The sequence below is a fragment of the Saccostrea cucullata genome, unplaced genomic scaffold, assembly GCF_032062105.1.
Source record: "Saccostrea cucullata isolate Sc308-1 unplaced genomic scaffold, CSIRO_AGI_Scuc_v1 ctg8030, whole genome shotgun sequence".
Taxonomy (NCBI): Eukaryota; Metazoa; Mollusca; class Bivalvia; order Ostreida; family Ostreidae; genus Saccostrea; species Saccostrea cuccullata.
This window is the reverse complement of record NW_026930768.1, coordinates 18,593-41,830: the sequence shown is the minus strand read 5'-3', so window position 1 is coordinate 41,830 and position 23,238 is coordinate 18,593. Positions and strand designations below refer to the sequence as shown.

Genomic DNA, 23,238 nt, shown 5'->3' with positions numbered 1-23,238 from the left:
TACTGAGGACCTATTCTAACCCGGATCCCCACGGGACTTAAATGGCCAATGAAAATTAAAGTTAGTAAATTTACGAGTTCCATTTTTATTGAAAAAGCATCAAAAATAAACGTTTGAAATCGAAAAAAAAAAAAAAACACCGCAGAGTCTGATTCGATTCACGTGTTTGCTCTGTGCCTTTTGTTTAACTTGACTTTGATCTTGAATACTGAATGCAATCAAACAAAATAATGAGATGCTACGAAATTTATTTTACGTTTAGCCCAGTTAAAATGATATCAAGTTCTACTAAACACAAAATTCACCTTTATTTGATGTTTAGTCCAGTTATAAAAATAATAAAAAACATGAGTGGGTTTTTACGAATGTTTGTAAAAGTTGAACTGGAAACTAGTATTATGAAGAGAGAATACAACACGAGGGATAAGCGAGAAAGACAAACTGTCCCTGAATCAGTCGGTCGTGAAGATGGCCATCGAGTCAGCGGGAACTGTGGGGAGGAGTGATGAGGGGATAGAGAAGCACGGGGGTAAGGAGGACGGGGAGGGGCGGGGGAGGGACCAGTGTCCTGTAGACAGCGCTAGGACAATTTTATACCCAGTGGATACAAGGCCACCAATACACCTAATGATTCTATTTGGATTACAGGTAGGTGTACATTTATGCTGTGAATCTTTGATTTATCTTCAATTTGTAATATTTTTTTCTGTTGAAATTTAACAACGAACGCTCTCAAACCTATTGAATGTTTTGAAAACAAATTTCTCTGAATACAAGAAAAAAATTGATAGGTGTCCTCTTTAAAAGCCTACGTAAATTTACTATCATGAAACTGTGTCTTTAACGTTCATTTTTTGTACAGTCATTAAGCTAAAAAAGACGTTTATGTAACGTTTATAACAGAGGCTTTACACTATTTGTGATTCAAAGCATAAAATTCCTAAACTTAATTATCAAAATAATACATATCGTCAAGATAAATGTATTATTTAACATAAATTATTTCTGACAAAAGGAAACATCTCGATCAATTTATATGGACCAGCGACTCTAAATACACATGTTTAGATAAACTAAAGTCAACAAAAGTTCACAAAAATACTCGCCAAGCTAAATTGAAGTAAAAAGTACACTCCAGGTAAAATAAACAATAAACCCCACTGAGATGGGACATCTAGAACATTGTATTGTCTTCCATAAAAGAAATATTGACAGATATATAATTAATGTAGTTTTATGAAGAGACTTTCTTTTTATTTTACAACCGACGACTGACTTCTACAATTTATACATAGTCAACTCCAATTACTGTAAAAGTCACTGTCGAATGTAAAAGTAAGTCTCTTCATAAAACTCCAATAATAAGTATGGAACATGGATAAAGTAGTGATAACATGTTCGGATGTGTATGGAATAAAAATAAAAAGGAGATGCATGACGAACAGTGAGCGATCTCAGAAAAATCTCCAATTAATACAGATGTGAAAGTATAAAACATGGATCCTCGGGAATCTAGAGGTGGAATTGGGAGCTTATGCGGAGTTAGCATCCCGTGTTGATCCGTCATACTTCCAGGAGACCCACGTATTGAATTGATCTGGTAGAGGGAATCTAGAATAGAAGCAAAGGTCTAACGATTGGAATGAAACACATCAGTCAAAATACCATTCACTGCTATAGTTTAACTTATCTTTCAGTACTCTTTGTCGATTTAATCGTACTTACACTCGAACAAGTTTGGTGAACTAATCATAGGAATATTACTACTAAAATAAGGAACGTTAACGATAGAAAGGCTGAAGTCATATTGCCCATAATAGTTTTTTGTTTGTTCGTCTTTATAACAAGATGGGTTTCTGTTAGAATTTTCCGTTTTGGCTTTAAAAACTGAAGAACATGCGTGTTTTTAATCCTCATTTGAAATAAATGAAAAAAGGTTAATTGTCATTTTTGCGAAAACATCAGAGATGGAATCAGGTGCATGCCCGGAGTGAGCATCCTTTGAATTTCACTTGTGCATTTCTACTTTTTCTCGCAGCAAGCCTTCATGACAATAGGGGGCTCGTTGTCCCTCCCCTTCATCCTGACCACTATCTTCTGTCCTGAGAACGAGAGCGAGGCTCGAGCCCAGCTCCTCAGCATCACGATGTTTATGTGTGGAATCGCCACCATTCTACAGTGTTGTATTGGAGTCAGGTAACCAGAGTTACTTAGTATTTCTATTTAAAACGAATAAATGTAAAAATATTAATTAATTAACAAACTAACGAGGCCCGATCTACTTGATCTGCGCAAACGTTTTTTAAAACGCAGCGTCAACTCAGGCACGTCACAGTAACTTTGACTGCCGTCACAATTGAATAACGTCTAAATTAAAATGACGTCAAATTGAGCTTAAATGTTTCGATGATATTGCATACCTGTAAGCTCTATAGACTGTGCTTGTTGAAAGCTGGCTCATTCTGGCATTTCTATTATTTACATGTTTTTAGAAAATGTTTTTTAAATTATTAAGCAACTTTGGAACATAATTTATTTTAAGGTATCAATTTCTTGGTACAGATTTATTAATTTTATCTTGTTTTATTTCAATTTTTGAATTAGAAAAAACCCCACCACAACCAAAGGTAAAAGATTTTAGTCTTTTTCCTCGAACATGTTGAAGTGTTTACACTCACTATTTTTTATTGAGTATGGAGAGAAAATTATTTCATAATGTAAGAATCATTTAAGTTATAAAAACCAATACAGTATTACAATCGTTTGTTGATGTAATGTTATGTAAACCCATTGCGACTTATGAAATATCTAGTTGCATAGTCCTATTTTTGCGTTTTTATATGCTCCCTTTTCACTGCAATAAAGGCTACATCCGATTTTCTTTTCATATTTTAAAAGAGGGATACAAATTGCATGATATATGTGAAAAACAAAACATTTCGTCCTTTATTTTTTTTATTTGTCAATTCCTTTGTTTATTGCGGAGATTTAGTATGTAATTATGAATAAAAACACGAAAAATGGTCCATATCTTGAAAGTGCCCTCATTTGACTACAATTAAGGCAAGGTAACAAAATTTTATGCTAATTTTTCTTAGCATAATACATGCAAATGTATTTCCAAGAATTAAAAAATTTCATCATTCTGTTTTCGTAATTTCCAATTAGATTGGGCCTCGTTAATTAATTTTTGTTGCTTTAGAGGTGTGATGACAGTGAAATTTATTTATAACTGTAAAAATAGTCTTTTGCATTCATGCAAGTCCTTCATAAGATTTTCGTCTTTCTGTAGATTACCAATTATTCAAGGCGGATCCAGCACGTTTGTCGCCCCGATAGTGGTGATGATGTCACTGGAGCAGTTTAAATGTTCAGAAAACGGTATCCACTTATATTTTTAGCTGAAATTTTACTTAAAGTACATGTATATAAAACTTCCTTTAACATTATAAAATCTTTCGACGATTGTATATCTGAATCTGCCCATTGACTATTTTCATCATGTTGACATTTTGTTCGCAAGTTTATGTTCTATATATAAATCAATATTTTTTTTAAAACAACATTACATGTATTTATAATTGACATATTTGAATATATAAATGAATGAACAATCATTCGTGATTTGTGTAAGTTTAATTCTATAATATGTAACTCAGAGTAAAACACGTCGATATTATTTTTAGATGACACTCTGTCTGGAAGCAACACAACAAACATAAACTGGGAAGTCCGGATAAGAGAGGTACGAGAAATATTGTCCGTTAAAAGCTCATCAACAGGATTTTATTACCCTCGCGTATCTTTTGTAGAAGAAAACAACATTTTGGTCGGTGAAGTTGTAAAATTAACAGGAATTTTAATACTCTATAACTTTCACATTGGCCATATACCTCATGAAAGATCAAAGGTAGGCTTGATGACCACAGTTCGAAAGGTCACCGTATCATCTAGTCCGAAGCTCCACTACATTAGCACAGGTTTCTTTATTACAAAATAAATATGTTTATAAAGAAAGAAAAATAAACAAAGAAAAATAAACGCAGTGAAATTGATTTGAATGTGAATTCCCGAATAAATTGTGTTTTTATATTTCATGGTAAACATGTTTCAGTACAGTTTGTTAAGAATATACTTATTTCCCTATATAACAAGGAACATGTATGGGTTTATTTCAGAAAATAAAATTGACATGTCAAATAAAAAAAAGTTATCTCCTAAAAATGTTGATTGATTGTATACTGTTTAATGTCTCTCTCGAGAATATTTCACTGATATGGAGCACAGGTGCTTCAGGACAGGAACCCCCCCCCCCCCCCCTCTTTTCGATATACCCCTGGGCTTTTTCGATTTTTTTTCTCAGAAAAAATCTTTCATTGCCATATTTGTGATAAGATCTATACCAGCAAATCGAAAAAAATTACCTAAAACAAACGTTCTATTAAATCTACCCTACATTCTCTATTTGATAAATCAACAAGGTTGCCAACTCCGTAAAAAGCTTATTGAACGGAAGTAATGAGGAGAGGACTAATTCCCGATGTTCCCCTTATACCCAAATGTGCGTGTAAAATATCAACAATAGATATATTCTTGTTTTTTTGTACGAATTCTTCATAAAAATTTTATTTTCAAACGTTTTGTAGATTTACACAAATATTTAGGGAAAAGAATATATCTTAATAAATTGCATTTTTAAAAGGGCATAACTCTCACATGCAAATCAGGTATTTGAAAAATAATTAGAGACATTTCATTTGCAGCAGCGGTTTAGAACTCTATTCTCCAAATACATTTGAAAGACATTTTTTAAAGTGTATTTCAACCAAATTTCTTCAAAAGTTTACTTCAAAACAGTGTCTCAGACTTTCTGTAGAACTGTGTATTTTGGTAAAAAGTCGTCTCCTCGTCACTTCCGTTCACTAAGCAAAAACGCTGACTGTAGCCTGACATCCTTTCGAAAACTTGGTCACAAGGTTAGCTTTTTTAAAAAAAGCTGAGCGTCAGCCACTGGAATACAGAAAGTTTCTTTCTTGTTTTGTAAAGGTTTATGATTTGATCTATCCATCATGTTGTGTTCCTTAAATGTAATAAATGCCATTGTAAGAAAAGTTAAATTCTTCTAATCGTTTTCTTATTTGTAACATAATGCTGTACATAATAAAGCATTAAATAAATTTTAGTTAGTCTTCATCATGATTATTACAATGATCTCCAATAAATTCTCTTCGGCGCAGACATCAGAGAAAGTTCATCTCATACCGGTAAATGAACAAAAGCCACCATGCATGGCAACTAAGATCATGTTAAATTCTATTAAAATGATAAAGATTATGATGAATAAAAGGAAGGTAGACTTTGTGTTAGATTGTTTTTAAATATTATTGAATAACAGTTTTTTAGTTGTGCATTTCGAGGCAATGCATGATGTGGAGGGGGGGGGGCATACTGCATGTATATTTAATTAATACAATTTCTAAGTTTGAGCATCCATTTTAGTGTTATTATGAAAGAAAAGAATTGCTTCCAAAAAAGTAATGAACGACACGGAAAACAATTTAAGATGGATTTTCAAAATATGTTTATACATGCAGTATACGTATACATAAAATATCTTTCGATGATGTCTACCATCATAGCAAAACTATAGATTAAAATACTGGAATCCATCCTCCCCCTCTCTCTCTCTCCGTTCCTGGGGGCGGGGGGGTTGACCCTGTCTATAAATCAGCACAGTTCCCTCAGCTATTGCATTTCCACTGTGGTCAATTTCTCACATGTGGGCGCGGTTCACGTGCACAAGCGGCACTTACTCGTCTATCATCATGTAAATTATAAGAATTTACTGTCTTACAGTGGTTCTCTGATGTTTTCCTAACTTCCATCATTAGAGTGAAAAGAAATAGATCGTTCAACTTCTTTTTTTTCACTATTTTGGGACCTTTGTGGCAAGTGGATTGTTGTGTGAAATCCGACCCGAACATGTCTTATGCAAGGTATTGAATACATGTATTGATCGAGGGAGTCTTGCATCAGGCATCCAAAGGAATATATAATTTAAATCTTCGGCTTGCAATGGCGATTGAGGGAATAAATGTACTCAGAGTCAGATCATCTATTAGAAGCAAAGAGATATTTTCATAGTATCATTTAAAAACTGACAAATATCCCGGCCGCCACCTAGAAGCTGAACAGTCTATGTCATTAATTTTCGTCGAGAACGACGAAGAACAATGCAGTCTATAAATAGATCGAGCTCGTGAGTGTGTGTGAAGAAGCACGCCCTCTGGTTGGAGAAAATTGTGCAAACATTTTTCCCAGAATTCCGATTACCGCACGCGCACTTGCAGTTTCATCATAACGTAACTAGTCAGCCCGGGGGCTGACTAATAACGACTGTTAAAGTGCCTTAAAGGTACTTGGACACAAATTTTGAAGTTAATATTTTCTGTATATTTCTGTATAATATCACGAATTATATATTTTAATAGCATTTCACACAAAAATTAATTAAAAATCTTATTTCATTTAAAAGTTATTAAAACTTTAAATTTTTTGGTGGGTTTGATTGACAAATCCTTGCACTTTCACAAATCTTAACTTTATTCTTAATCCTAAGGAAAAGTGGCAATCCTGATGTGTATTAATGAGAAATATTAAAACTTACATCAAGAAGAATAATTTTATTCAGAGTTGAAATGTTAGAAAACAGAACTACTTTACAAGTATCGCCATTCCGTTGTGTACAGAGTTTTGCGAATCGATCACACTCGTGTTATGTACACAGGTTTTTGTAAACATGTTATTGTTGGATATTTACGATTCATCGGGTGCGTTAAATCGCCAAAGTCTGCTCACCACAACTGCACGGACTGACGATATAATGTGTGTATGTTTTGCTTTAGAACATTTCTACTCTGAATTTTCTGGATTATGGTGTCAATATTTTTCATTAATACACATCAGGATTGCCACTTTTCCTAAAGATTAGGAATAAAGTTTAGATTTGTGAAAATGCAAGGATCTGTCAATCAAACCCGCCAAAAAATTTAAAGTTTTAATAACTTTTAAATGAAATAAAATTTTGAATTAAGTTTTGTGTGAAATGCTATTAAAGTATATAAGTCGTAATATTATAGAGAAAATATTAATTTCAAATCTGTGTCCAAGTACCTTTAACCTTCATGAGAGTTGGTGGTTAATGAAAAGAATATTCAATCTACAATATGAGTTGTTGATTTTAGGGATTTGTTTAGATTTATGAGACGATTCAACCGAAATTCTCGGCAGCGCCTCTCGGTTTGCAGACGAAGTTGGCAACCTTGTTAATTAATATATAGGGAGGGTCGATATTTTTATAAAATGTAAGTTTAAGCAAATTTTCTGAATTGATAGGATAGATTATATATCACAAATGTGTCATCCATATATAATTTATGTGTAAAAAGTCTAACAGGGCCGGGGGTCTATATTGGGGGGGGGGGGGGGTCCTGTCCTCAAGCACCTGTGATATGGAGACGTCACCATTGCCGTTTAAGGGCTGCAAGTTTAGGTCTATGCTCGGCACTTATGGCCTTTGAGCAGAGAGGGATCTTTATCGTGCCACACCTGCTGCGACATATGGTCTCGGTTTATACGGCCTCATCCGAAGGACCGCCCCATTTAGTCGTTAAAAAATGATGGAAATAGTCTTGTAACTTGACCTGCTGGTGCATAAGACCTCTAACAACAATCGCTATATAATTTTAATTATTATTTTTCTGTATTGTTCCAACTATCTGATTGGCTCAAACTGGTTCACAAGATCAAGTATAAAAAGTGTTACAGACTCGATGTTTCTATTCTAAAAATTTATAAACCTGATGTTTCTAAATTTGGAAACGTTCCTTTGTGAAGCAACAATAGTGCTGACGTCACAATAGTCTTTATAGACTGGATGTTTCTAAAAACAGATACTGTGTTGTGAGATGTGTATTGTTTTATTATGTATATAATTAGTAACATTAAGTTTCTTGAACATTCCAGAGTGGTCAACATGTTTGGTCATTTTATCTAGAACATTCTTAAGTTTTGTGTATGTCCAGATTGTTCCAGTAATATCATGTTTTAACATTTTCTAGAATATTCTAGATTTATAATACTGTATAAATACCCTGTCAATTCAATGCATAGATATACAATAATTGTGAATACTTTGTCGTATAAGCACTATTGAGATATAACTGGGATATTTTTCATTGGGACATTGTGTACAGCAACGGACACTCTGATGTATGTATTCTTAGATTCTTGCTAAGTTTGTACTTTATGTTTCATATACTTATTATATATTACTGTAAATAAATTATTGTTAAGTTTAAATTGTGTTATTGATCTTTGCTGGCATTTCGGGTAATTCTGACCCATAACAGAATTGGGGGCTCGTCCGGGATCAAGAATTTTTGCACTTTTGCAGTTTATTGTCATAATTTTGCTCATTAATTTTTTGTTAAATTAAATTATAAGCCAGCAGAAATCAACATGGTGTTTTCGGTCACAGACTTTCTTAGTTCACCAAGTGTTCAGGTTTTTGATACGTTAAAAAAGGATGACTTGATCGCATTAGGTTTGCATTTTGGGTTAGATGTTAAATCCTCTCAGAGAAAGCAAGACATTAGAATTAAGGTTGCAAACAAACTAGTAGAAGAAAACATCTTTGAAAAATACGATCTTCCAGAATATACAGTTAAATCAGAGTTAGGCTCTTACAAAATGGCAGAATATCAGTTTCAATTAGAGTTAGAGAAAATGCGATTAGAAAGAGAAAAATTAGAAAGAGAAGATCGAGAAAAAGAAAGAGAAGAGCGAGAAAGAGAAAGAGAAGAACGAGAGCGTGAACGAAAATTTGAATTAGACAAATTAGCAGCAGAAAGAGAAGAGCGTGCAATGAACTTTGAATTAGAGAAATTAAAATTACAAAACCAACCAGAACCGTCAGTTGTCAAAACTGAATTTGACGCAGCAAAAAATATTAGGTTAGTTCCGAAATTTCAAGAAAAATCTGTAGACAAGTATTTTCCCCAATTCGAAAAAGTCGCAGGAAATCTTAAATGGCCACAACACGTTTGGTCAACAATGTTACAAAGTGTACTGGTTGGCAAAGCAGCTGAGGTATACTCTGCACTAGGGGTAGCTGAAAGTTCAGACTATGAGAAGGTCAAAGCAGCAATATTAAAAGCATATGAATTAGTACCTGAAGCATATAGACAAAAATTCAGAAAGTATAGGAAGTTTGATAATCAAACATTTGTTGAATTTTCACGAGAGAAAGAAGATTTATTTGATCACTGGTTTAGATCCAAGAAACTTGATAAAACTTTTGCTAATTTGCGCCAAGTCATCCTGGTAGAAGAGTTTAAGGAGTGTGTTCCTCAAGATTTGAAAACACATTTAGAAGATAAGAATGTGAAAACTCTTGAAGAGGCAGCAGTCATATCTGATACTTATGCTCTGTCTCATAAAAAGAATTTTGTTTCAAGATCTCAGACTAGCAGTAATTCTACCAATTCAGACACATATAAAAAGAGTGGTTCAGGGTCTCAGTCTTTCACAAGTTCCCAGTCTCCATCCCAAGGTGGTTTTAAGTCCGGTCCAGGACGTGTTGAAGGATCGTCTGGAATAGGGTCGCTTCCTACTTGTAGTTATTGTAAGAAAAAGGGTCATCTGATCAGTGAATGCTTTAAACTTAAGAGAAAAAATGATTTTGACAAAACTCAACCACATGCTTGTGCGGCAGTTAGAGGTGATAGAGAAACCTTAGTTTCGATTTGTTCTGACACTCCTGATGTCCAGGGTTCACAGTCCAGTTCTATTGATTCTATGGAGGATTATAAGCCCTTTATGTCTCAGGGATTTGTTTCACTCGGTGACTCTAGCGAAATAAAACCTGTCCAGATTTTGAGAGATACTGGTGCTGCACAGACGTTATTGTTAGAGGGCGTGCTTCCTTTGTCTGAGCAGACTTCTACTGGTGGGTCAGTTTTATTACAGGGTGTGGAGCTAGGCGTCATTGATGTTCCCCTGCATAGAATTAGTTTGAAGTCAGATTTAGTTACTGGACCTGTTATCGTAGGTGTTCGACCTACTCTTCCCGTTCCAGGCATTTCTTTGTTGCTAGGCAACGATTTAGCTGGTGGAAAAGTTGTACCAGATCCTATAGTTTGTGAGAAGATCAATCCAGATGTCATGTATAATGATGAAGATGATGACATTTATCCAGCCTGTGCTGTTACTAGAGCGATGGCCAGAAGACGAGAAATGGAGGCAGACCATACTCAAGCCTTTGACGAGACGAATTCCTCTGTTGATATTGATTTGAATGACACTTTCTTATCTGACCTTGATGGCACTCAAACAAGCATGGAACCACACAATATCAAGAAGCAAGAGAAGAAAGAACTTTTACCAAAATTTGGTGGTGAGGATGATGAGTTGAATCCACTAGTTAGCCAAGGCAAGGACATCCTCAGCCGAGAGCGTTTACTCTCTGAACAACATAAAGACCCAGATATAATTCAACTTAGTAAGAGAGCACTTCCACCAGAAGAGGCTACTAAAGTTGGAGAATGCTTCTATATGAAAGATGGCATCCTTATGCGAAAATGGCGACCACCTGATGCTTCTCCAGATGAAGTGTGGCGTGTTGTTCACCAGATAGTGATCCCAGCTGCTTATCGTCGAGATGTCATGAGTTTATCTCACGATACACCTATGGCTGGTCATTTAGGTATCAATAAGACTTATAATAGGATTTTGAGTCATTTTTATTGGCCTAAGCTAAGAAAGGATGTTTCAAAGTTTTGCAAGTCGTGCCATGTCTGTCAGATGGTAGGTAAACCTAATCAGAAGATACCATCTGCTCCTCTCCAACCCATTCCAGCTTTTGAAGAACCGTTTAGTCGAGTATTGGTGGATTGTGTAGGACCTTTGCCTAGGACTAGGTCAGGAAACCAGTATTTACTTACCATTATGTGTACATCCACTCGATTTCCTGAAGCCATACCTCTTAGGAATATAAAGGCAAAGAGCATAGTTAAGGCCCTAACCAAGTTTTTCAGTTTTGTAGGAGCACCCAAGGCAATTCAGTCGGATCAAGGCTCAAATTTTATGTCGGGGTTGTTCCAGCAAGTCATGCATGAGTTGGGTATAAGGCAATATAGATCAACTGCTTATCATCCTGAGTCCCAGGGAGCGCTAGAACGTTTTCATCAAACCCTAAAAACAATGCTGAAGACCTATTGTTACCAGTATGAGAAAGACTGGGATGAAGGGGTTCATCTTGTACTATTTGCTGCACGAGAGGCAGTCCAGGAGTCTCTTGGGTTTAGTCCTTTTGAATTGGTGTTCGGACATACAGTTAGAGGTCCTTTGAAATTGTTGAAAGAAAAGTGGCTGACTGAGACTAGTGATCTTAATCTTTTAGATTATGTGTCTGATTTCAAAGAAAAACTTTACAATGCTTGTAAATTAGCACAAGAAAATTTGAAGAGTTCTCAGATGAAAATGAAAATGTGGTATGACAAAGATGCCAGAAATAGGGTGTTTAAACCAGGTGATAAGGTTCTTGTATTTTTACCTATTCCTGGTCATCCTTTACAGGCCAGATTTTATGGCCCTTATGAAATTGAAAGCAAGATCAGTGATGTAAACTATGTAGTTAAGACACCAGGTCGACGTAAAGAGAAACGGGTTTGTCACATTAACATGTTAAAAGAGTATTTTGAAAGGTGTGACCGAAATTCTGTAAAACCAGTTTCCACTTTAGCCAATGCTAAGACTATTCAAAATTGTATTGAAAGTGATACGAGTGTAGAAATGAATGAGAAAGATTGTAATCAGAGTGTTCGTTTGAAAAACTCCGAAATTTTGGCTGACTTTGATGCCAAACTTGGATATTTGAACATTCACCAAAGAGAACAAGTTAAAAACTTGATGAATGAGTATCATCAAATCTTTTCGGATGTTCCAAAGAAAACTAATGCAGCTTGTCATGATGTCATAGTGAGTGACGTTCTGCCTATCAAACAACATCCATACCGTCTGAATCCAATAAAATTGCAGTACCTAAGAAGGGAAGTGCAGTACATGTTGGACAATGACATTGTTGAACCTAGTAAAAGTGATTGGAGCTCACCGTGTATTCTTGTACCAAAACAGGACGGTTCGTACCGATTATGTACAGACTTTAGAAAGGTGAATTCTGTTACCAAAACTGATTCATATCCAATACCTAGAATCGATGACTGTATTGACAACTTTGGAAACGCGAAATTTGTCAGTAAATTTGACCTGTTGAAAGGCTACTGGCAAGTACCGTTAACAGAAAGAGCAAAAGAAATATCTGCTTTTGCTACACCAGATGGACTTTACCAGTATAAAGTAATGCCTTTTGGCATGAAAAACGCACCGGCAACATTCCAAAGGATGATTCACTCCCTTCTTCAAGACCTTGAGGGATGCGAGGCCTACATTGATGATGTCGTCATATACAGCAACACATGGGACGAACATCTCCGAATCATGCGTGCTTTATTTGACATTTTAGCTAAAGCAAACTTAACTGTGAATCTTAAGAAGAGCGAATTTTGTCATGCTTATGTAGAGTATTTAGGTCATAAAGTAGGTCAAGGTTATGTTATACCCATAATGGCTAAAGTGGAAGCTATTGCAAAGTTCCCGATTCCTACAAACAAGAAAGAATTAATGAGGTTTTTGGGCATGGCTGGGTTTTACAGAACATTTTGTCCAAATTTTTCCTCAGTTGTTAGTCCACTTACAAATCTTTTACAAAAGAGGGTTAAATTTGAATGGACAAAAGACTGTGAAAAATCCTTTCATAAAATCAAATCTGTCCTTATGAGTAACCCAGTTCTGTCAACTCCAGATTTTTCTAAGCAATTTAAGCTTACTGTTGACGCTAGTGATGTTGGAATCGGGGCAGCTTTGTTTCAAGAACATAGTGATAAGGTAGACAGAGTTGTTTCTTATTTTTCAAAGAAACTTACAAAATGTCAACAAAAGTATTCCACCATTGAAAAGGAATGCCTTGCTTTGTTGTTAGCTTTACAGCATTTTGATGTTTATCTGAATGTTACTTTGCATCCAATTCTTGTATATACGGATCACAACCCCCTGACATTTTTGCATAAATTGTCAAACAAGAATCAAAGACTGACTAGATGGAGTTTGTTGTTACAAGAATACAACATAACAATTAAGCATATCAAAGGCAAAGACAATGTTATTGCAGACGCTTTGTCAAGAGTATCGTAAACATACTAGATTTTGTATTAATGTACAAAACTTTTATTTTAATAATATTTTAATAATATAAGTTTTCATTGACATTCAAACTTTTTTTTAAGGGGGGAGGTGTTGTGAGATGTGTATTGTTTTATTATGTATATAATTAGTAACATTAAGTTTCTTGAACATTCCAGAGTGGTCAACATGTTTGGTCATTTTATCTAGAACATTCTTAAGTTTTGTGTATGTCCAGATTGTTCCAGTAATATCATGTTTTAACATTTTCTAGAATATTCTAGATTTATAATACTGTATAAATACCCTGTCAATTCAATGCATAGATATACAATAATTGTGAATACTTTGTCGTATAAGCACTATTGAGATATAACTGGGATATTTTTCATTGGGACATTGTGTACAGCAACGGACACTCTGATGTATGTATTCTTAGATTCTTGCTAAGTTTGTACTTTATGTTTCATATACTTATTATATATTACTGTAAATAAATTATTGTTAAGTTTAAATTGTGTTATTGATCTTTGCTGGCATTTCGGGTAATTCTGACCCATAACAACTGCAGCTGGTTTTCATTACTGTGACGTCATAATGCAATGACATAACAATGCCTTGTATAAGAAGGTACTGAGTATTAAAAAGAAGGATTTTAAGACATTTCTTTTTAACTGGTAAAAAATAATAAAACAATTGTGGCCTTTTGATTCGGTACAATCCCTCTATAAATAGACCTTAGAGAAAGCATATCGACCTCGCACTTCGTGCTCGGTCGATATGCTTTCTCTAAGGTCTATATATCGAGGGATTGACCTCATCAAAAGGCTATAATTGTATAATATTCAAATTCGCTGTGTTTTCTACTAAGCCAACAGTGAAATTGATTTGAAAGTCGTTTTTGTATATTTGCATATCCACTTCTCTCTCCCACTATGAACATGTAGTCATCAACTGCGTTCATAGGACTATAGACGCAATTGCTTCTACTATGAGTACAATATTAGTTATGTAGACACTTAGAGGGGTAATACGGAAATATGTGGGGTCCTTGAAAAAATCCATATTGGGCGAGGCGTAAGCCGAGTCCAATATTTAATTTTTCAAGGACCCCACATATTTCCGTATTACCCCTCTAAGTGTCTACATAACGAATTTATCCTGCCGATGATTCACTAAAAGATTAGATATTGATAGTATCAATAAACCGCTTTCACTGAACGTCCAAGCAAGACGTTCTACATCCATTGTACATTGTCGTCAGACGTATTGTGACGTCAGATATGAAGCTCCGTGCGGGTCATGTGAAAGCAGTATATTGATGATGTGTGGTTGGTAAAATTTTAATATATGGTGGGTAGGTCACGTGGAGGGGGCACATTAGCAATGTGAGGTGGGTAGACAGCATAACATCGTTTCATGCAGTATTGCTCTCGGCCAATGAAATTTCACGATTTTTATCAGAGGCAGGATAATTGCTCTTTCACACTCGTGTAGACCAATCTCTACTACAGTTGTTTGGAGTGTCGAGAAGTATATATATGAAATGTTTCATAAGAGGAATAAAAATAAGTTTTTAATAATATTCTTTGAAAAAAAGGATATTCAGAATAATTAAAATTGCTGATTTATATCTTTAAAAATTTAACTTTGTATGTATTTAATGTATTTAATTGTATAATAAAACTTTTTAAAAATTGTAGAGAACTGCCATATTTTTATTTTTTGTATCATGCATATTTGAACAAAGAACGATAACTCTTCACACTTGGGTAATAACATTCAGAAAGAGAAAATTTCTTTAATTAGTATATATCTATTTCAAGAATAATTTCAGCTATTAAAAATAAATAGAAAAACTAAAAAAAATTACAAAAAAGCATTCTGGAGTATTAATCATTATAAAAGCATTCTCATTTTTCATCATAGTATTAAATTATTGATTTTCGTCAGGTCCTAACGGTGATCGATGACGTCACAACTGCATCAAAACAAAAATGTGATGACGGCGCTGCTTGTATCCAGCTTGCGAGGGAAATACTTTATAAATATGTTTTTGATTTATTAGAGAAAATATGCAGTAATCAGGTTTACTGATTTTAAAGCCGTATGTTTTTCTTTACTGAAGACAAGAAGCTGCGTCCTTGTGTAAGTCAGGATTTCCTCTGATATTCTTGAAAAAAAAAATCAAAGAATGCAAATATCACAATAAAACTTTCCTTTCTTACCTTTAAAATGTTTAAATCCAACAAAATATAAAGTTGTTCATTTTTCCTCTGTAGGCCTAATGTCCCATTCATTTAAACCTCCGATGTTGAAGAGTTCCACAATAGTCTGCTCTGAATTATTCGTTCTACTACTATTTCCTATAGGAATGAACTATAGTACGAATTATTCAAAGCAGACTATTTTGGAATTCTTCAACATCGGAGATTTAAATGAATGGGACATTACAGAGGAAAAATAAACAACTTTATATTTTGTTGGATTTAAACATTTTAAAGGTAAGAAAGGAAAGTTTTATTGTGATAGAGACTTAAAGGGATGTTCAAAGGAAAAAGTTGAAGCGAGCAGATAATTCATTTCAGCCCATATTGATTGAAACAAGCGGTCGAAATCTGAGCAAAAAATCACTAATTAGGTTGTGTGGAAGTGGACTGAGATGTCGTTGTGGACGTCCGACCAAATATTTTAGTCCCTACGACATCTCGCTGAGATTAGAAATATGCCTACGTGACAAGTCTGTGTGATCCACACACCAATAATTCACACAAAACTTAAAAACATTCCTTAACTGACTTCGGATGAACATTGTCTAGACAACAATATATGCTTACAATCTGTATGTTTACAAACTACCAGTATGACCCGTGGAAACCTATAGGCTGTATTCAGGGAGAAAATATTTTAAAACATGGTTTTCCTTTCTCTGTAATATTATTGAAATGTTTTTGTAATTATACTTTACCAATCCTTTAGCACCACCTAATGTTGCCTAAGTAGTGTTGCCTTCAATTATTCAGCTGTTATTTTCTAATTCAGTTGCTCCATCCACACAACGTCAACGTAAGAGGTCCCGAGTCAATACGTTGTCGTTGATTCAGGATCCATGACGTTGTGAGGATGAAGTTGTTCCAATATAATCTTTCCCAAGACTTGTTTGCGATGGTTCGATTAGATTATTAGTCCAGTAAAATGTTGTTTTAAACGGAAAAAGTTTTCCAAAGTCCAGTTACCAAAAACAGATCGCCAGAAATCTGTTTCAAAAGGCTTATTCCCTAGATTTTATTCGTTCAGAAATTTTTACCCTTGTATCATCAACCCGTTTTAGAATTAATTTTAGGATATTTTACTTGTAGGTGCAGGGTAACCTGATCCTAGCCTCGCTGACGCAGGTCTTTGTTGGGGGTCTAGGTCTGATTGGTTTGATTTTGAGATTTGTCGGACCTTTGACGATCGCACCCACTATCTCCCTCATCGGACTCTCATTGACCGGTGTAGTGGCCAGTTTCTGTGAGAAACAATGGGGGATATCCCTACTGTAAGTCCTCATGTACAATTCATCCAAGATATCACAAATATTTCTTTTTAATATATTCGATCAGTGCATACTATTAGTTCAAGATATATTACTGTAGTCAGCGGCGACTCACACAAATTAGTTCCATCATTAATAAGTAGATACAACATAATTGTTCACGATAAGAATGATGTTGTGTATGTCATACGCAAAAGAAACCAAAATTATTGTTAATTTTTCCTCCAAAGATCACTTCCCCCCCTAAATGCAAATAAGAAATGTTAATATTCCTACGCTCGCTCCCTCCTCAGCTTTTTTTAAACACGTTTGATAACAGAGAATATCTAGGTCATTCTTCGGTTGATATCTTTTCACTGATGAATTGATTATACTATATCAACAACTGTAGTAAAATCATGTTAATTGTTCGTTAATTATCATAAAGTTTATGTTAGAGAGAAGATAATAAATATGATCGATATTGTAAAGTCTGTATGAAATATGAATCGTAAACATGACCCAAAACCAACCCTGGATCCCTGTTAACAATAACAAGAATGGATATGGGTTACCCCATATCCAAAGATATTCGACTTTTAGATTTAATATGTTTAACAGTGTTTAATGACGTTTATAAAAAATAAAACTGCACTGTGTAGTTACATAACTTGTGTGTAAATTTTCTGAGTCCGTAGCATTACGTTCACCCAGTCTCCTAACCATGCTAACAAACAGTACAAATACCTATGTCAGCAAGACCAGTTAGCCCCACACACGTGCGATGGAGTTGTCAAACGAACTCCCGCGAACAGAGAAGTTACGATGGCAGACAGAACTTTTTTCCTAATTAGATCACATGAATACAAATTCTGATTTATAAAAACTAAACGATTGTCTGTTTAGAAATCCCCCGGCCAGTTCGGGTTTTGTTACACATTTTATAGGTACTCTCCCCATGTGTAGTTTGTCTACATACGTGCAGGAATCTGCTCAGGGATTGAAAATTCCCTCATTTAGTATGCTACACACACAGAATCATTATTTTTTTCTCTTAGAGGAAACTTTATGATAAGTAACGAACAATTAACATGATTTTACTACAGTTGTTGATATAGTATAATCAATTCATCAGTGAAAAGATATCAACCGAAGAATGACCTAGATATTCTCTGTTATCAAACATGTTAAAAAAAGCTGAGGATGGAGCGAGCGTAGGAATATTAACTTTTTGTATTTGCATTTAGGGGGGAAAGTGATCTTTGGAGGAAAAATTAACAATAATTTTGGTTTCTTTTGCGTATGACATACACAACATTATTCTTATCGTGAACAATTATGTTGTATCTACTTATTAATGATGGAACTATTTTCGTCATAACAATTTGTGTGAGTCGCCGCTGACTACAGTAATATATCTTGAACTAATAGTATGCACTGATCGAATATATTAAAAAGTATTACTGATGCAATTTTTAACTCAAAACACAGGTACAACGTACACCAATATTGTATTCTTTCTTTTTAGAACGCTGGCATTGCTGTTCCTGTTTTCAACATGTATAAACAAAGTCCAACTTCCGGTTCCAGCTTTTTCCAGAAAAGAGAAATGTCACGCGACCAAACTTCCGATCTTCCAGCTATTTCCGGTGGTCCTGACTATTGCCGTGGTGTGGTTATTTTCCTTTATTTTGACGGAGACAGACGTGTTTTCTAGGAACAGCACTGAGCCAGCATTCAAGGCCAGAACAGATTCCAAAGTCGGCATTATAAACGAGACTCCTTGGTTTACTTTCCCTCTTCCATGTAATTTTCTTAATTTATTTAGATAGAAAGAGAACTAGAGAGGTCGAAGTCTACAAAGACTATATAGATACCGTTAATGAGGAACTCTATTTTTTTAAATATCACTGAACTTGAAAGAGTACTTCTATGAAGTACTTCTATGAAGTACGGGTATTTTCGTAAAAATATTCTAAATAGATTTTAAGAGAAAACATAAATAAAAGATTCAACAATGGAACAAGATATCTCCATCAGACTACAAATTTACATTTTGTGTTTGGTAGGTAAAGCTAGTATAAAAGATTAAGTCTTTTTGGTTTTCTCTCTTGAATCATTACTCATTTTTTCGTAGTTCCCTTTGGAATGCCAACATTCAGCATTGCTGGGTACATGGGAATGCTGGCTGCCACAATATCATCCATTTTTGAATCAGTGGGGGATTATTTTGCGGCTGCCCGGATGTCAGAGGCAGCTCCTCCACCAGTGCACGCCATCAACAGAGGCATCTCAATAGAGGGCGTGTCGAGCATTGTTTCCGGTATTATGGGGGCGGGGCACGCCACTACGTCATACAGCAGTAATATTGGAATTATTGGAATAACAAAGGTATACTGCTCAAATCAGAAATGTGTCTTTTTGAAATATTTATGATGTAATATTATTTCTCGATCAATAAAACTACAATGAAAACAAGTGATCTCTGTGGATCTCTCTGATAAAAAAAACTACTGTAATTATAAATCAATTATCAATGAATCAATCCGAGAGCAGGGAATTTCTTGATGAACTGTTTCATGTAGTGTCTTAAAACAATAAAAAAAATCCTAGGGTCAGTATGAATTTTAATAAATTCTTTATTCTTTTCAATAAGATAGCCAGCAGGGCGGTTTTTGTAACAGCTGGACTGATCCTTTTATTGTGTGGGATTGTTGGAAAAGTGGGAGCCATACTAGCCCTTATACCGGACCCTATTATCGGGGGAACCCTCTTACTGGGGTTAGGTATGGTGGCCTCCGTAGGGATTTCTGGTAAGTTTCTCTTGATTGAGGTAAGATAACTGGAATCAAGGTTGTTTTATTGTCTGTCCCCACTTCTATGATGTTTTGCTCTGCTTTTAAATACATTGTTTGATGACCTTTTGAGCTGGATTACTGTTTGTTATCTCAATATATTTCCTAGCATCCCATAGCTGAAGTATAAATTCAGATTTGCTGAATGAAGCAAATCTGAATTTATACTTCAGCTATGGGATGCTTTCATATCCTGATTTACATCAGAAGAATTAAACAACTTCTTTTCAACACACTAGTATTTTAAAAAGTATGCTTGATCTAAATATACATTTTCCTTTATTGGAAGTTTTAGTTTACTTTATAGTTTTAATATTTTTCATTTTTCATTAATACACAACAAGATTGCCACTTTTCATAAGAATTAAGAATAAAATAAAAATTTGTGAAAGTGCAAGGACGTACGTGCCAATCAAATCCATCCAAAAATTTTCAACAACTTTTAGATGAAATAAGATTTTTAATTTATTTTCGTGTGAAATGCAATAGCAATATATAATTCTTGATACTTCAAATCTGTGTCTATGCACCTTTCATGTGAATATACTTTTAAAACAGGATTCTTTTGGTTTTTTTATTTGTCTTTTGAAAAGACTCTAATTTTGATTTATCTTTCACCCAGTGTTACAGTTTTGTGAAATGTTCTCAACAAGAAATTTAGCGATACTGGGCGTTTCCTTCCTGATGGGTCTTATGATTCCACAGTGGTTAACCCAACACAGCAACAAAGTCAAAACAGGTGCGTGTTTTCCCCTAATCATATCCTACAGGAATTCAACTGTACACAGTTTTTTTTTATTTTGAGAATGAGAAATGAATTCAAAGATATTCAAACTACTTACAAGACATCATAAGAACAGGAGGTTTTTAAAAGAATTTTGAGAAATATAAATGATATAGAGAGTTCTAAAAGGTTAAAGGTGTGTATATCTGTTTTTAACGATAAAATTGGTAAATAAATTTAATAAATTTCCTGTTGCCTACCTTTCAGGTTCCCAAGACCTAGATCAGGTGATTAAAGTCCTGTTCGGAACTGCTTCTTTTACAGGAGGGTTTATTGGGTTTCTTTTAGATAACATGATTCCAGGTCAGTTAGAGCTTTTTTTAACGTTATTTCAGATATACATCACTATATGATTTATAATAGATGCTGTTATTATGCCTCCCTACATTAGTAATACGAGGGATGTTCAATAAATAATGTCATTAGCTCGATGACATACAATATAGTAGTCATATGACATAAAGCTTGACTTTCTGTCATTATTGAATATTTAGTGAATTTATAACAGTTTATGTGACTACTTTTCATCACATAGTTTTATCGTGGGAAACAAGGGCTATTCGAGACACTGCATTATAAATGAATGGTAAAGAATCATTAAACTAGAGTGAAAATAAAAACTACATTAAAGTTGCTGTAAAACTTGATAAAAATCCCCAAAAAATATTCACTGAAATATGTGACATTTACAGCAACCGATGCCTGTTTTATAGACAACTGAGCAGGTGGATTTCAATGATAAAAAATTATATAATGGGCATCAAAAATGGGTACCCTCCTTGCCAACAAAAATTATAACAACTAATGTACTGTATGCCAAATTTCAACAAATAATATTTGATGTTGTATGATTGACTTTAAGACACATAGCAAATTTGATAGACATCATATCGGGAGTAGTTTACACTGTTTTTAAGAAACGTTTGACAGTAATTAAGCTTGGTACTCTAAGGTCACCCTGTATTTTGAAAATTGAGTGAAAACGACAGCATGTACAAAAGTCTTAACAATTATTTTAAAATATCAGTAATTGTAGTAATCCACGTTTGTTTTATATTCAAACAGATATTGGAACATGAATCTATTGCTTAAAACCATTAAAACAAAATTTATCATAAGATGTACTTGATAAAAACGGCGAAGGTCTGTCAAGAGCAAAGGTTTGCAAGAGCACAAAGACAGATTTATATGCAATTTTCTTAAATATTAGTGGTACTGTTGTTCAAATTCGTATTCAGGGAGACAGTTTAATATCTGGAGGTGTCTAGAAAGCAGTTTATTTGCAAAGAAATCGAAAGGTTTATCAGAGAAAGGACCCAGAATCAGGAATCCACTACATTGAATTTCTTCATGACAGCGTTAAAACCTGCATGCCCTAAAGAGCAAAGGGGTTTTCGGGATAAACAGAAAGTTAATGTTTTTTCACATTAACAATATTTGCCAGATCTTTGACCTTTCGACTTGTTTCTATTTCCAAACTTGAAAAAAACACCTTTCAGAAGGAAAAAAACAAGTCCAGGAAATCATTGGATCTGCCATTTTCCAGTATACTAAGGGTCATATCCAAAAATGAGTTCTCAAAACAATCGGAAATTGGATAAAAAATGTAACGGACATGTGTTTGAATTAAAATAGATTAATAAGTAAAATGATGAAGACTAAATCATTGAAAAGCGTCTTTTGCTTCTTTCTGAGCCCCATTGACATTATTTATTGAACGCCCCTCGTATCTTTAAAGATGGAATAAGATTATGCATGAAAGAAAACCAAACGAAATTCAGAATACTCTTATCAGAAAAAAAATCTTTCTTATAACGCAATGTCAATTTTGCATATCGAAACGCAAAAAAAGAGAAATGTCAAATTAAATAAATGAAACTTCATAGAATAGGTGAAAAACAAAAGAGGCGTGAGGTCTGTAAGAACCAGGTGTAAAAAGGTACAGTTTGAATTAACAATTTTAGGTACGGAGTGCGAGAGAGGGATAAAGCGATGGATAGCGGTACCGGATTCTTCATCAGAGAGTGACCAGACATTGTATTCGTTTCCTTTTCTGACAAAATACCTGGATAAAGTGACTTGTTGTAGATACTGTCCTCTATCCCCGACCTTCACATCCCCAAGGTCGCGATGTGGCACGGAGAAATACGACATTAATACAAAGAGGAAAGTAGCTGAAGTTCACCTGAAAGAAGTGAAGACACTCTAAGCATAAATTCATACAGTGTATGTTAAAAAAGATATTTTCCTTCCAAATCAAAACCTTAGCTGAGGTGGTTTTTCAAAATGATTAAATCATTATTCATTTTGCAGGTTGTTTCTCTGTTAAAGTTCTGTTAGGTGGTTAATTAATAATACAGTTTAGTCAAAGAAGTCGTGTTAATTTGTCAACCTTGCAGTTACGTTACACTGGTCCTGTTGCGATGTGTATCTCATAGAGTTTACTGTAGTTTAGCGTTTTATATACCCGTATAAGGAATGCTTGTTTTCATTCTTTATTCCTAATTGGTTTGACTTAATCCTTTGAACTCAAATTAAAAGACACACAAAGTCTGCTCTATGTTTGAATATTTTATTAGAATTAAGAAATGAATGTAATATTTTTTCTTTGATCGATGAATCAAAGAAAAAAAATGGACGGAAAACTTCACCAATGCGCGTAGCGTATTATATTCATTTCTTATCATTTAATTATGATTTTAAATTTATAAAACGAAACTTTTTTTTACTTTTCTATTAGCCCCTTCACGGTAACTGCAGTACTTTTGCAGGGCAAAATAATA

The 23,238-nt window shown here is 34.5% G+C and overlaps 1 protein-coding gene across 1 annotated transcript; it reads left to right on the top strand.

The window, feature by feature from the left end:
• Positions 1–468: 468 nt before the first annotated feature.
• Positions 469–22,763, top strand: LOC134230030 (solute carrier family 23 member 2-like). The gene is made up of 11 exons (XM_062711804.1): positions 469–648; positions 2,039–2,196; positions 3,293–3,381; positions 3,687–3,745; positions 16,659–16,840; positions 18,345–18,622; positions 18,954–19,207; positions 19,473–19,629; positions 20,294–20,410; positions 20,663–20,758; positions 22,420–22,763. The coding sequence occupies exons 1-11, from the start codon at positions 469–471 to the stop codon at positions 22,662–22,664; spliced, it is 1,815 nt and encodes a 604-aa protein (XP_062567788.1). The 3' UTR covers positions 22,665–22,763.
• Positions 22,764–23,238: the final 475 nt, after the last annotated feature.

Bases quoted from the DNA above. Each gene is read 5' to 3' on its own strand.
- LOC134230030 (XM_062711804.1), top strand. From the start codon at position 469: ATGGCCATCGAGTCAGCGGGAACTGTGGGGAGGAGTGATGAGGGGATA. The intron at 18,623-18,953 runs GTAATTTTCTTA...ATTTTTTCGTAG, and splicing joins GTTTACTTTCCCTCTTCCAT to TTCCCTTTGGAATGCCAACA. The intron at 19,208-19,472 runs GTATACTGCTCA...CTTTTCAATAAG, and splicing joins GAATTATTGGAATAACAAAG to ATAGCCAGCAGGGCGGTTTT.